The sequence below is a fragment of the Anabrus simplex genome, chromosome 4 (genome assembly GCF_040414725.1).
Source record: "Anabrus simplex isolate iqAnaSimp1 chromosome 4, ASM4041472v1, whole genome shotgun sequence".
Taxonomy (NCBI): domain Eukaryota; kingdom Metazoa; phylum Arthropoda; class Insecta; order Orthoptera; family Tettigoniidae; genus Anabrus; species Anabrus simplex.
This window is the reverse complement of record NC_090268.1, coordinates 121,095,523-121,111,528: the sequence shown is the minus strand read 5'-3', so window position 1 is coordinate 121,111,528 and position 16,006 is coordinate 121,095,523. Positions and strand designations below refer to the sequence as shown.

Below are 16,006 nucleotides of genomic sequence, written 5' to 3'. Positions count from 1 at the left end.
TGTGTGGCAAAAGTCTTGTGACGAGGGAGCAAGTATTGATATCTCCTGACTTATGTTTTAAACCATTCATGATCAATGGAAATTAACACACAGTCACTTTTACATGCTATGGATATATTCATGTAAGAGGAAAAAGTTAAGGTATGAAAAGACTATGACCCTGCTCTCCAACTCTAAGTATATTATACTGTACTAGCAGAAGTGCCCGTTCTTCGTACGGGTTATCAGAAACTGGCTTTAGTTACTCATACTATCGGTGTGACTGACTTCATTAGATATTTATATCACTGGTGTATTTACTAAAGTACGTAGAAATTATCTGTCTTGTTTGGAATTATACTGTATCTTCTTCTTCTTTTCTTCATGGGGGCCTCTAAATATTAGTTCCTAATTAGTGTCGACCTGTAAGATCTTTTGCTACCATGTTTTTCCTTCATTCCCACCTAGATATATCTGCTCCCTTCACAAAGCTGCAGGTTTAGTGTAAGTATACTTCTGCTAGATGTCTGTCTGTTAGGTCATCAGCCCAGAGGCTGGTTGGATCCTCAAATAGCACCACCAACGGTTATGCAGTTATAAGGAAACCCCAAAAACCAATGGGAGCACCAAAATTAGGCGTACTAGGCAATATGAGGAGTGAGGTATTTTGCCATTCCCTTCCTCACTAGGTCAGAAAGTATTATTGCAGCACGACTAACCCAATGAACAGCACCTTTCATAACACTCAGATGCACTAGTTATGCTCTGAATGTCATTACTCAGCACTGCCCATACCCCAGCAACTTCCATATTGTCACAGCCATGGATGTTGACTGGGACTTCGGTGGAAGCTACACTTTACTCTGGCCTGTGCCAAGAGATGGATGCAAAAGTACTGTATCCATCAAGAAATGACAGCAGGCAGTTCCGCTAGATAGTACCACAAATATAAAAATTATTGAATGTATTTGTTTGATCCGACATTTTGTAACTATTAGAAATGATCAAGGAAATACGCAATGCATAAAAGAAACTACTATAATTATCGAGAATTATATTTCTCAGGGCTCGTCACTCATGTCGCACATCATATAATGGATCTGAGTATAAATGTTGAGAAATTTTTTCAATTCTTGACAATTGTTTTCATTGTTTCAATGATCGCAAAAGTGGACCAAAATATCAGCACTAATAACATCTGTGATCTTACTACTTCATATCAGATGTAAGGCTTTTCAGGCGTTTGCTTACTACTTCATGATTCGATAGAAAATAGTTTAAACAATAGGTAACAGTCTCCGCAAAATGCTGAAACCTAAGCCAGTCCGTAAAAATGAAGGCCCGTCGGCAACCGCTGGTTGCTGTACTACGGAGATCTATGGGGCTATTATTTTTATACTTCACTCCCTTTCCATTCCCGCGCGAAGGAGTGCTATGAGCGTCTTACACAACAGTTCATTTTTTCCAGATAATAAGTCATATGTGTATCAATTTTGGTTGGCAGCTATGCCCAAACGTAAATGCATATCTAGCTGCTGTAGAATCCTGGAGCTGACGTTGCCATGGTTACGGCAGTTCATTACTTTATCCAATTCCTAGAGCAGGGGTAGTGTGGTGCCAATATCTCCAAGAGCTGGAAAGTTTGAAGGCTAGATTCTTGAAGAGAGTTCTATGCGTTCCTAAATATACATTATCAAGGCTAGTATATGTTCTGGCAAAGGAAACATACTTCATTGAAGACATAAGACTTAGATTGTTACTCTCAGCGACAAGGAGTTACAGAGAGCTGCTACAAGAACTGCAAGCAACGAGGGCTATGATATGGGACGAGTTTTATTCTAGTGAGGCGATGTTAAACAGGGACTGGACGCGTGGTGGATATGACCTGAGGCATACAGTGACCAGGTTTGCCGTACACGGGTTCCACCATAAGGTGTGCAGAACCATGGAATTTCACAAGCCAGGACCGGGTTGCATATGTGTCTTCTGTGACCAACGATGCGGCATATACCATGCTATCGAATGTGTCCGTAGAAAAGGAAGCTTGACACAATTGTGTAGATAATTGATCATGTTTTGCAAGCATTGACTGCATATTATCATTATTAGTGATGTACATCTAAGTGTATTTAACTGTATATATCATGACCATTTGGTTGCAATACTATTATTATAATATCTCCGTAACGGTTGGTTTTAGGGCCTTAAAAGATGGTTTTCGGGCTTACCGAGTTTTGTTCTATGCGTCAAGAGAATTAAATTGAGCTTTGTCTTGTCCTTATATGACAAATCGTTATTTTGCCTATATTAGCCCATTATTTTTATATCTCCCCGCCGTGCCCCCCACCTTGAATTGTTTTGAAAATAAAATACAGCCCATGTTACTCACTGGCAATGTAGCTTTGTATAGGTGAAGTAATTTCTAAAATCGGTTCAGTAGTTTTTGAGTCTATTTGTTACAAACATACAAATATTTCCTCTTTATAATATTAGTATAGACAACACTGAATAGAGCACCATATGGGACTTGGAAGTACATTTTTAAGTGGCAGCTCTTAAATTCCAAAGGAAAGAAAATCAAGGCTAAACTTACCTGCAGCAAAGGGGCTAGTTGGATTGAGGTTTACACCTGGCGATGATGGAGGCATTGTCAATGGATCTGAAGACTCGACAACAATATTCTGCTCCCCACTGCCAGCACGTCGCTGTGTTCCCCAGCGGCTAGGTGTGGATTCCACAGCACTTGAACTTGATGGCTTTGAAGGGGTGTTTCGAGACCTCAAAGGGGTTCTAAGATTTCTAGCCTGCTCAGCAGGTGTGCCTTGACTGGATCGTGCAGGAGTGCGCTGCGATCTCCTGGGAGTTCCATGCTGAGGGGTTGTGGGACGAGATGGAGTACGAGGTGGTCTTGTAGGGCTTGACATGTTGATCTGCTACCTGGAATACATTATACAGTAGGTAAGTCACAAGCAATTTAATACTCATACCTCTTTTTATACTATTACAGGCCAACAAGTACATGGAGCAACATTTACTGGGCCAATATACGAGTTGGCCCATTACTGGACATTATAAATTTTTCAGCTAACTCATTCCTGTTTGCCAACGTTTCACCCCAGTGTGTCGAGTTGGTAAATGGAACACCTACCACGACACATGGCTACTGCATATCATGGAGGCCACTGCGTAGGCTACGGAGCTATCAGCAGTGCCAATGCACTATGAGAGACTTTGTCTCATTTTCAAAAATGATGCCTGCCTGGCCATCAGATGATATAGATGTTGATTCCCATAGGGAACCTGGTAGCCTACACAGTGGCCTCCACGATATGCACTAGTCATTGGGGTGAAATGCTGGCAAACAGAAATGAGTTAGCTGGAAAATTTATGTCCCATAATGGACAAACTATATTGGTATTATAAATTTACTCATTCGAGACAAATATTTCAGGTTCCCTATGTGAATCAACATCTATATCATTTACCCGACCTACGTTTAAAATACTTCTGAACTTGAAAAATTTAACTTAGTATGGAGAGCTGAAAGTGGGGGGATGGAGAGCAACAAAGCCATACATTATTCACATAATCTTTTGCTTCCTCCTACTGGATTTATCCCGGTTCAACGGGATTAGCTTTCCAAATCATGAGGTGCCACTGTGTTCTATCAAAGGGTCTTTACGTCTTTCTGGACAGTTAGGTCTGATATCACCAAAAAAGCAGATATGAGCTCAACATGCATCCATTTACAAAATTAATAATAATTGCCATATATTTGACTAAAATCTGTCACACATAAAACTTTCGAAAAAATTTAGTTCCATATAACTCACGCTTCGGTAAAATTTTAATTCCCATATTCCCGATAATGTAGTAGTAGGTACATTACCTGAAAAATCAATGTATCAGGAAACACGAACACGCAGGGAATAATAATATCAAGAACAGTTTAAAAAATCGTCGCAAGGTATGACAAAATAACACGGCCAAATAAGCAAAGTGCAAAGTACCAAAGTACCACCAATTTCACTTTGTCTTCGAAAACGCGGGAAAGACTACCCCCTCCACTCACCTTGTTTACGCATTTAGCACTTTCACTTTTTCTTCTATTATCAACATTGCGGAATTGCCATACTGCTCCATTGCGTGTATGCTCGTTGGCATTTGGTGATATTTTTGGTGACATATGATGTGAACGGCTACCTAAAATACAGAAATGATGGAATTAATTAAAATTTATCCTTAAATGTCGAATGTGTCATGAATTAAGCAGTTGGCATGATATATCTAATACAATTTATACTATAAATATAACAACCACTAGCCTGCTTCGTATTTCAAACTTGCAGAAATGCGTGGGAGATGGTACAAGAGTCGCAAAGAAATTAAGCAAATGATCCGACAGTCGGATGAATTTATTTCAATAGATTATAAAATCTCTGAATAAGGCACTTATTCCTTTGAAGTCTGGACTTTGAAACTTTTTATTCGCGAAGAGGTTCAAAAGTCACAAGGTAGGCTAATACAAATAACAGCTCCAGGTCATCAGTAACTTCTCTGAACATCTTCTGTTATTGTACTTTTTCGATGTCATCGCGAGATACTTCGCATGTAATCAAAGGCCAGTTCATATCTCTGAAGTTGAGTAATGCTCGTGTTAATCACTTTGCTCGACGTCAACGAACATTTTAGGGTATTTTAGGGTATGTAAAGATGACATCAAAAACTCGCTAACCTTGATAGAATACCTGGGCACTAAAACTCCAACTGAAGATACATACGAGCTGTCACTTGTTCAGCACACATTCGTTTAAAATTACAGGTCTTAAGACGCAAGGTACCATGGCAGACACAGACATGACCGAGAAGTCAAGCAGGTATAATAGTACATTATATTTTGTCATGAAGCAAAATGGGATGAGACTTGGATGAATTGTTAAATGTTATTTCAGGCTCCAAGGTTAAAAGTAAAGCTTGACAAGGTGCTTGATACAATGAGTCAGCATGATCTTAAATTAACATTGTATATTTATTTTTTGTTATTTCATTCACACCCTTTAATAATCTTCAATATTTGACAGTTAAACATGACAGGTAACTGTCAGAACAGAACCAGTCATTTTGTGATACCAGTATCTTAACTTTTTTTTTCCCTTTGTGTTCTTTTATAGTTGGTTTGGTGGCTGGCTCCAGTGGTCCAAAACTTCCAGTAGTATGTTACGAGCTGCTGAAAAGAAAATTTTGTCTTGTAAGTTAGACTTTATATTTTGCTATTTAATTTATTTTGATTTCCTGTCTTGAAGCTGTGCTGGATATGTTGTTCCAAATACTGCTGTTCTTTTATAGCCTATATAAGGGCTAGAAAGAGGATTTATGGAAACAGCAGCTCCATTACTTGTATAATACGGTAGTTCTGGGGAAATTTTGGAATTGTGCATTACTATATTCTGAAAGCTTAAGCTTTCCTGTATTCATACACATCTCCGTCTTAAGTTGACATTCATTTTCCTGTGGTATTGCATCAGATGTAGCCTACTTACATGAGATTACTGTAAGATTACTCAGTAAGTGATCAAGCTTGAAAATGATTGCTGTACTGTAATAGTGTGTTTGTACAGGTACCTGAATGTAAGATATTTTGTGAACACCAAGGGAATATTAATTAGTTATTTTAATGTCTGTTGATTGGTGACATTGGTTGTAGTTGTAGTTTAGTAGTTCTAACCTATCTCTGCACGTCCAGGCCAGTCTCTGTCATGAGAACTCTCTTTGAGAGGCCCTTTTCTATCACCGCGGTGCATGCTGTCCGCGCGGCAAGAAAAATAAGTGTAGCCATGTCAAACCAACAACAACCATCAGTTGGCAGCATTGTCATTCCTCTCGGCGCTACTAGTGCGACAGTCAACGTGCGTGTGCCACCTAGTGGTGGCTCGTGTTAATAAACCTTGAGGCCCCTTTACTATAGTTTTGCTGTTGAAATTAATGCAATATGCCATCACTCCCAAAATTCATTGGTGCTCCCCACTGTGCAGGGGCACACTCCTGTCAAGATTCTCTATGCCCTGCATCCCTAACATGTTAGACCAACGGGTTTTGTCACTAGTCAGGATATGTGCAGACCAGTAAAGAAAGAGTGGTTCCCAGTCAGCAACAATTCATAGGAAGTACTGTAATGTAGTGACTAGTACTCTGGTCAGCAGCAGTGCGCTGCAGTGAAGCACTTAGCAATTAGCCAGCAGAGTGCAAACTGGAGTTCTACTGGTGTTCAGACAGAAATTCATATTTACTTATATCGAACAGTAAGACTATAACGTTTCTGATTGTGAAACATTCTGACAACCTTCTCTGAAATTGTACAGATTTGATATTTTAAACACTTTGTTGAAGATAGGAGAGTAGAGACCCAAGCTTTTGAAGAACACAAAATTTCCTCTGCCTAATATCCTAGTACCATATTAGTGTTCAATTTGAAAGTTTTTGTTGTAACTTCCAATTTGTAAAATAATGTTGTATTCAGTAGTAGGGCCATTTTGTGATGATCATTCCTTAAATGCCTATTTTGCCAATGTTAAAATTATCGTATTTGTGTACTTATATTTCATTTGCTGAATTATTATTTTTTGCTAGTAGCTTTACGTCGCACCAACACAGATAGGTCTTATGGCGATGATGGGATAGAAAAGGCCTAGGAGTTGGAAGGAAGCATCCATGGCCTTAATTAACGTACAGCCCCAGCATTTGCCTGGTGTGAAAATGGGAAACCACAGAAAACCATCTTCAGGGCTGCTGACAGTGGGATTCAAACCCACTATCTCCCAGATGCAAGCTCACAGCCACGTGCCTCTAACCGCATGGCCAACTTGTCCGGTTTTGCTGAATTTAATCACCTGTATGGTTTTATAATTTCTTTGACTTATAGTTTTTTTTTTTTTTTTTTTTTCTGAAGAGAATACATTTTATTGATAAAAAGGAAGTATTTGCTAGAATTCTGGTTCATTAGCTTATTGTAACTGTCTTGAGTGAATTGACAAGATGTGATGCCCAGAAATGGACCAAGGCAGTAACAGAGAGGTATATGAGAGATGGCAGCGGAGAAGAAGAGTTTGTTGTTTTAGGTGATTTAATATAGCATGGCAAACAATGGGGCCATTGCTAATGAAAACTACCCAAGACAGAAGAATCTGGAAGACATTAGGGAGGCCTGTGCTCCAAAACGGGATTGATCAAGCTCTTGTGGTGGTGGGGTGATGGTACGAAATTCGGAGTAATAGCTGTTTGGTAGTTCGAGACGTACTCATATTTTAATGAAAATGTCAAATGTTTGGAATCATATTGAATACTTACGCACAAAAGAAACTGAATATCAAACCAAGCACCGTACTTTCGATGGTCATACTTGTTATGACAGTGCTACAAACGTAAAGAATGAAGCGTAATATACAATTTAATGAAAACTTTTTTCTTTTGCATAACGTATGGAATAAGAACCAGTGTATGAATTGCCGTGGTCTGTTGCGCAAATGGCACTGCTCCACCTGAGATTTAGTGCAATGATCATTGGCATCCATAACTACTGCTAACTACATAAGAAATAGATATATAAATCTCACACTTCTGCAGCTGGATAATTTGGACCATTTCAAGATGATTTTACTTTCATTGAGGTAAATAATTCCCCTAATCTTCTTCGTGCGGGAGAAGAATCAGCATTTCCAGAAGTGGAATACAACCTTCACAGCATACTAACTGTGAAGATTTCACTGCAGTTACATTTAAATTCTGGATGAGAGCTAGGAGACTGGTAATGTACCTGTAAGATATGTGTACATTTTTGAGAGTTCTATCCTTACAGGGTTTATAACTTAATTCTTTTTGGTTCAAAATTATTGATCAAAACTTTCATCTAAAGGCAAAAGAAAACAAATATGTACATATTTGTACATTTCGGTATTTCACTTTTGGATTGTTGTACCCACCATTAGTGACTGGAATGGTGAGCCTTTATGAGGGCTAGGTCTTGTTAGAGATGCATCTTGGGGCCTGATAGCCGAATGGCATAGTCTCTCCACCAAGGTGGCTACAGTTGAATCTTGACCAGCGTGCATGAGAGTTTTGAAATATAAAGTCTCGTCTTCATGGCTGAAATTCTCTGTAAAACTGGAGGTCTCATGTTTGATACAACATCAAGTCTCGTAAAACTACAAGCTTACTTGCTTGCTAGAAACATCTTGGATCCTTCTATTCTTTGTCATATATTTCATATCCTGACATCCTTACTTAAGTATGGTTCGTCCATTATTGGAATATGCAAACAGTGTTTGGGATCCTTACCAGGAATACCTAATAAAAGAAATAGACGGTGTGCAGAGGAAAGCAGCAAGATTAGTAACATGGGGTTTCAGAAGGAAAAGTAGTGTATCAGAAATGTTAGAGTAGGGGCCGATGACCTTCGATGTTAGGCCCCTTAAAACAACAGGCATCATCATCATCAGAAATGTTAGAGAAACTTGGGAGAGAAGCTTTAAGTAAGAGCAGGGAGAAAACTAGACTTATAGGATTATATAGAGCCTATAAAGGAGAGGAAGCATGGGGGGGAAATCCATGAGAGGCTTCAGTTGGAAAATAATTATATCGGCAGGGCTGATCACAAGTATAAAATTAGACAGGATTTTAGCAGAAATTATTGGGGTAAATTTTCATTCATTGGGAAGGGCATGAAGGAGTGAAACAGTTTACCTGGGGAAGTGTTTGATCGTTTTCCAAAATCTGTACAGATATTCAAGAAAAGTATAAACAGCAGCAGAGGAATGTTAGAGGACATTTGACATGTGTAGGTTATTGTAAATAAAGAATTTTTGTGAATAAATTAATTCTATCCCCTTGTCTATGGAGACTGGACAGCTGAAATACGGGACTGCCTGTAGGGGTGAAGTACAGTGGGGATTCGAAGGCCCTGGGACCGCTACGGTAGCTGTGAAGGCCCTTCAGGAACTCCGAAAAGCAGTGGCAAAAGGGGCTCTGGTTAAGATGTAGCAGGTCGCTATGCACGTTAGGAACCAAAATGGGTTTAAAAAAAAAAAGCAATGTACATTTAAATCTTACAGAAATTGTATAGCATTTTTTGAAGTGATTCCACTTACTGTATATGAGTTGATTATGTGTGTAAGTACAGAAGATATCATGAGTAGAATTTTGTAAATAATATAAATTTATTAAGGATGAACTGTGTGTTAATAGAAAAATTGTTAATGTGAATTGTATAACACTGTATTTTAGGAATTTTTTTTTTTTTTTAATTAAAATTTAGTTGTTGAGAACAATGTATTTTTGTGTATCATTTGCCACCGAGGTAGAGACCTCATTTGCAAATAAAGTAATTTTATTTGATCCACATGCTTCTGTATCTCATTTCACTTCATTTATCAATTCATACACTGCTGCACATTTCAGATTATACATTTGAAGGACTCTTGATGTCATAGTATGATATATCACCAAATTTGTTCCTTATTTGAACTTCTGGATAAAATATCTAATGCTTCATTTTCTCATTTATTAAACCAGGCCTGAAGACAGCTTATCGAGGATGGTACGTTGACATTGGATCAGTCGTTGGAAACTCGGACAAAATTTGGACCATATCATTAAATGAAGAATCTAAAAAGATTCCAATTGTATTACTCCATGGCCTTGGGGCTGGTGTAGCACTGTGGTGTTTGAACTTGGATGCATTAGCCAGCACACGACCAGTGTATGCTATAGATATCCTAGGTTAGTATAAAGAAGGTTTCAAAATCTACTTAGAAACTTTACCATGGTGTGTATTCTCCCTTTTAATCAAAGTGTGTGCTAGTATATCCATTGTATATCAAGCCAAGAGAGTGGAACAATAACTTCAGTCTGGCCATTTACAAGATTAAATATATTTTGAGATTTTCAAAGTTACCTTATTTTAAAAATATCCATTTTTATTGCTGGTATTTCAATATTAGAGACAGCAATATCTAAGCTGGAAAACAACACATCAACTGGATCAGATGAATTAAGTGTTGAGATGATCAAAGCACTAGGAGAGGTTGGGCAACAGTGGATGTACAGGGTACTAAATAGAATCTGGAAAGAGAATGTAATACCCAGTGACTGGAAGCAAGGAGTCATCATCCCATTGTTGGAAAAAAGTGATAGAAAGAAATGTACCAACTACAGAGGTATAACTCTGCTGTCACATGGCCTCAAAATCTACGAATCCATCCTTGAGAACAGGATTAGAAAATATGTTCAACCTACACTTAAGGAGGAACAACATAGATTTAGACCTCATAGATCAACTATAGACCTCATTTCTGCCACCAGAATGCTCTATGAGAAGTATTGGGGGAAAGGTAACACTTACAGTATAACTGTTTTTCTGGACGTCGAGAAAGCATATGACCATGTACCACGCAGACATATATGAGAATGTTTGAGACATAAGAAAGTGCCCGATGACATCATAGCATGAGTACAATGATTATATGATGAAACCAAGTGGTGTGTCCAGGTCCAGGATAGAAGGTCAGGTTGGTTTGAAACTAAGAGTGGAGTCCAGCAAGGAAGTTGTCTTTTACCACTTCTCTTCATAATCATAATGGATGAAGTTATAAAAGCAGTTAAAAGAAGAAATCCAACAACTAATGCCCTGGTGTTTGCTGATGATGTAATGGTATGGGGTAAGACAAAAGCGGAAGTACAAACTAGACTAAATCTCTGGCATGAAGCTTTTACAACCTTAGATCTCAAAATCAGCAAAACAAAGACAGTTGGCTTGGTGATGAGTAGAAACTCTCCAATTGTTCATCTAAGAATTGGAGATGAAGAGATGGATATTGTAGACAACTTTTAGTATTTAGGTAGTGTTCTGTCATCGGACAATACTATATATAACAAGAGATTAGCAACAGAATACAGAAAGCTTCCAAATTCTATCACACTGTACGTCAAATACTTTGGGATGAAACGTTTCCGTTAGTTTCCAAGATCAGCTTGTACAAAATATGTCTAGTACCTATACTGACGTATGGCCTGAAAGCAGCAACACTTACTGGACCAACAAAGAGTCTTCAGGCAACAGAAATGAAATTCCTCTGTTCTTGTCTACAAAAAACAGAAATGGATAAAATAAAGAATGTGGATATCTGGCAACAGCTTGGATTGGAAAGAAGCTTGCTGGAGACTCTAGAAGTGAAGAGATTGCAATGGTATGGTGGCATGAAAAGAATGGACCCTCACAGGACTCCTTGAATATACTTTGACCACAATGTTCCTGGGAAGAGACCAAGGGGAAGACCTTGTGATGTTTGGGGAAAAACAGATATTAAAGGACCTTGAAATTAGAGATGTGAACCGGCGTCGCATATATGAGCAGCATCTGTGGATGGATAGGACGAACTGGAGGAGTCTCGTACACAACTGCACCCGGCTTGCTGGGGCGAAGAAATGATGATGATATTTCAATATTCATTAAAAATGCAGGTTATGGTTGCTCAGACACAGGTAGGTCGTAGTGATTGTGGGTTAGGAAAGGGCTTGGAATGGAAAGGAAATGAGTGTGGCCTTAATTAAGGTACAGCCTAGGCATTTACCTGGTGTGAAAATGGGAAACCATGGAAAACCCTTTTAAGGGCAAGTAAATGCTGGCTCGAATGGATCCTGAATTAGCTGTGGCCAGTGACTAGTTCACTAACTTTCAAGTTTGGATAAGGCACTTTTTTTTTTTTTTTTTTGAGATATTCTCAGTTTATCATTTGTTCTAAAAAGTCATTTATTTCTTGTGAAAGAGAAATTCCTCTCAAGTGATCTAGAAATCTTATTACACCTTTGAATAACAAGATAGAGGTACTTGTACTCAGAACTTATTAAAAGCCAGATTATATCCATTGCTCTTAAAAATAAATGTAAATTCTGTGAAATGCTTTCAGCAATGAATGTTTTGTGAACAATTGCCATTAAAGTTTTTGAGTGACTGTGCAAAATACTTACAGTGAAAAAGGGATATTTTACTGTAAAAGAGTTACAGTGAAAAAATCTCTAATTTTCCAAAATGTTGATTGCAGATGGCAATGTAAAGGTCATTGACCTTCTATATATATAAACACATTGGGATGAGCAAAATTAGTTGTTCTTCTTAAGGTCCATCTTTTCTCTTTACTTCGGAGACTTTTTTCTAGATACATTTTAAATTTTAATCTATTATTTCTTTTAGCTTCATCTTGTACCATCAGGGGCCAGTTACCTAGATGTTAGGCCCCTTTAAACAGCAGTCATCATAACTCGTGAACTGTTAAAAGATATTGTCATTCTATAATGGTATCAAGAGTCTCATAATTCAAATTTCATTACTTTCCCAGGGTGTCAATATCTGTTGAGATAACGGTACTATTTTTTAAAAATTGGAACTACCCTGTTTTCTACACCTAGCCTTAACCTTACGGTCATTACAAATTCAACACTTAAATTTAAAATATCTGACGAAGCACATCTTGAGAAAATGGAATGTATTCAAACATACTTTCCATCTGTGGATCAGTGGTAAAGTGTCAGCATCCAAATCCCAAGATCGTGGGTTCAGAACCAGCAGAGGTAGTTAATTTTGGAAGGGCAGAAAGAAATCCATTCGACACTCCGTTGTATGATGCTGCCATGTAAAAGATCTCTGGTGGCTTATTTGGTGTTCACCCAACAAAATTAATTAAAACTGAGCCATAGATTCCAGGAGAGGTCCTGTTTACTCTGCCATCTGGTAGAGGGAAATGGAATGTCAAAATTGATGGGTGGTCAGCCTAGATGGTATCAGATAAAAGTGTTTGCATATGGTAGCCGAAGGTCCTGGGTCTAAATTACTCATGTCAGTATGTTCATCAGCTGATATGTCTCCGAGGCATGTGAGTCACTCTTGCATTCAGAAGACTCGCCAGTTGAATTTCCATCATGAAGTCCAAAATCATAGTCTCTTGCTCAGTGACTCTCTTTATACTCACCACATCGCAAAGTAACTCTCTAAATTGCAAAATACTGGCCCCATAACTCACAACGCACGTCGTCCTGTGGGTGTGGGTAGTAGAGTAACACCCACGGTAACTCCTGCCTGTTGTAAGAGGTGACTGTAAAGGGCCCCAGGGGCTCTTGGGAGCGTGTGTTGGCAATCAAGAGGCCCTTAGCTGTGTGCTGTCATTGTTTCCACTTACTCGTGCCAGACTTCTCATTTTCATCTATCCTATCCGACCCACTCTTGTTCTTATCCGACCCAAACAGTAGTAGAGCATTTGAGGCCTAGGGAGTCCTTCATATTCATGCCCTTCATGGCCCTTGTCTTTCTTTGGCTGAAACCTTTTCTTTTCAAACTGTCGAACCCCTTCAATTTTTTCTCTCTGATTAATGTAACCTGAGGATGGTTGTTCAGTTGTACTTCCTCTTCAAACATCACCATCACCACCACTCACAACACACGTGCAACTAAAGATTATCACTTCTTGCTGCTTGTAATAATCTAGGAAGTGATAACAGCACTCTGTTCAAGGAATCCTCATTCAGCCTAGTGTCATTTACTGCAATCTGTTGATTTTTTTGTTTTTTTGTACTTCTTGTGTTGTTAATGCTGTATCTTCAACTATTTAATATATTAAATTCCACCTTCTGAGGGTTAATAAAAATGTTTTCTCTTCCAGGCATTTTTCAAGTGCTTTCTGTATCTTATATTAGTTTTGACGGACTGGAACAAAAAATGTTGTACATTAACCTTGTCAAAATTGAAAAGAAATGGCTTCCTGTTAACAGATACAATTTTCCCTCCTTTCAAGACGAGAATGTTTCTTTATCAGATAACTTATCCATAATTTTTGTATTCTTTCTCTTGCCTTTTAATTAATTTTGTAATAGATTGATGTTTTGATTATTAAAACAGCAACCGCCGCCACCGCTACCACCACTACCACCACTACCGTTAAACTTTAATCATAATTATCACAGTTTTTGTTTACTCACTGTGGTATACTGAAGTTTTATTAAAAACTATCTATATATTAAGAGTTTACTAAAGAACAGCTTTGGCAAATCCGTCCGTCCATTCTACTGGACCAATTTGTTTCATTTCTGTTCTTTTCTCTCCAGAATTACCTGCCGGTGAATCATGAGATGCTGATAGGTCTCTAAGTTCAGCCAACTTTGAGTAATCATAAACTCAAATCATAAATTATCACTCCAATAACTGCAGGAGAAGGCTTACCCTAACCAGCAATACATTCTGTACTTAGCAGGTTCCTAAGTGACTAACACTTTCATTAATATTCTGGTATAAGTTATGTGATTTTCATCCTTAGTAATGCCATTGCATGCAGCCATGTTTGATTACTAACTGTCAAGCCAGAGAGTATACACTTCCTCTGATCACACGAGAAGACTATTCCCTACTAGATATTCTTTGATTCTCTAACCCCAGTTTCCAAATATATTCAACAGATGGCAGAGCGTTCCTAATAACTTCCATGCTGCGAAGAGGAAAAAGTCTACGTACAAACAGATCCTGTCATGTCATACGCCTTAGACGTTATCTGCGAACACCTGTCGAAAGATAACCTAGCTACGTTAGAAAGAGTGAAGGCCATGAATCTTAAAAAAGTTCTCTGCCTAGCAGAAAACTCCTTCGAGACTAACCTATGAGCTCACAAGACCACCTAAGAACTGCGATTAAAAATACATTGCCTTCTGCGGCACAATACCAAACTTTATATCAAGAACTGTAGGATAAAAAAGCAAGTATATGGATAGATTTTTGCCAAACAGACAACATGACGTCAGAATGGATGAATTCAGACTATGAACTGCGGCATACCATAACATGCTTCTTATTAAATATTCATAAAACCATTGAAAATGGCAGGCAAAACAATATGATGACGGGCATCTCAAGACAAGTTATCTGACATATATAACGAATGCTGCGGAGCAGCACGGGTCCTCTAGTTGTATATTAATTGTGTATGGTTTGTGCAGCATGTTTTCTCTTGTGAAACAGCAACTGCCAAGTACTCTTTGTGTAACAAGCAAGCATTCATGATCTGAAAATTGTATAAAGTAGTGAACATGGGAAGTTTTTAAAATAAATTGTTTGCATTCTTATGTAATTGATTGATCTTCTCCCTACTGCAATATTGAAGAAAAGTAGCAATATGGCGACCATGACAGGATGGAAAAAGTTGGGGAAAAAAAGAAAGAACTCAAGTGAGATGCTTGTTTACACATGCTACCAGTCAGTTTAAACAAAATCTACATGACAATATCATAGACAATGTAGAAATGAAATCGTCCTTCAAAGTACTGGAGGACAGTGCAGATTTGTTCTTCAAACTGGATGAGGAAATCTGGGAATCTCAGTTATGTAAGGATGACATGGAAGAGAAAGCCTCCTAAAGGGATTATGAAGACCCAGAAGCTTACAGGGATGAGTACATTATCAAAACAAGGTATGGAAATATTTCAGTCTGTAGCTACCGACCAGATCTCCAAGGTGAATAGTGTCATGGGTCTTCAGTCAAATAATAGAAGGTTCACTTTTCCTAAACTCATACTTGAGAAACTTGATGGAAATATTAAGAATTGGCATCAAGAAACAGGTCCTCAGCCTGTGGAGAAAATTCAGAATTTGTAGGAGGCATCTAGCAAAACCAGCTGAACCATCACCTGCACCATTACCCAAGGACCATGTCAAGTATGGAGCAGCCTTTGAAACAATTGGGATTGGGGGCCGTTATATCTTTGACTGGGGGAGAGGAGAAGGTATGGATAGTTCTTGTCAAATGCACTATGAATCATGTTGTACATCTCAAGATTGTCAGTCCCCCCTCTTCAGTGTTTCATTGTGGCACTGAGAAGATTTATTACACAAAGAGGGGAAGTGTACATCATATACAATGATAATGGCACTATAATTGTGGGCACAAGCCTTAAGGCTAAATAAGACTTAATTGGAAGGAAATCATGGCAATGTCTAGCA

At 38.4% G+C, this 16,006-nt stretch overlaps 2 protein-coding genes across 4 annotated transcripts in view; one reads left to right on the top strand and one right to left on the bottom strand.

Annotated features, from left to right (window-relative positions):
- Positions 1-4,004, bottom strand: part of dpa (disc proliferation abnormal) — a 94,206-nt gene extending 90,202 nt beyond the window's left edge. The window contains exons 1-2 of the mRNA XM_067146295.2: positions 3,869-4,004; positions 2,573-2,916 (exon numbers count right to left, since the gene is read on the bottom strand). Of these exons, the coding sequence (XP_067002396.2) occupies positions 2,573-2,903 (331 nt within the window). The 5' untranslated portion in view covers positions 2,904-2,916; positions 3,869-4,004. The remainder of the gene's footprint in view (positions 1-2,572; positions 2,917-3,868) is intronic.
- Positions 4,005-4,215: 211 nt separating this feature from the next.
- Positions 4,216-16,006, top strand: part of puml (pummelig) — a 43,463-nt gene continuing 31,672 nt past the window's right edge. The window contains exons 1-4 of one of the 3 annotated variants that reach the window (XM_067146292.2): positions 4,218-4,682; positions 4,802-4,856; positions 5,151-5,227; positions 9,544-9,750. In XM_067146292.2, the coding sequence (XP_067002393.2) occupies positions 4,822-4,856; positions 5,151-5,227; positions 9,544-9,750 (319 nt within the window). In that variant the 5' untranslated portion in view covers positions 4,218-4,682; positions 4,802-4,821. Of the gene's footprint in view, positions 4,857-5,150; positions 5,228-9,543; positions 9,751-16,006 lie in introns of all 3 variants that reach the window. The other 2 variants (XM_067146294.2, XM_067146293.2) reach the window with 2 other exon arrangements.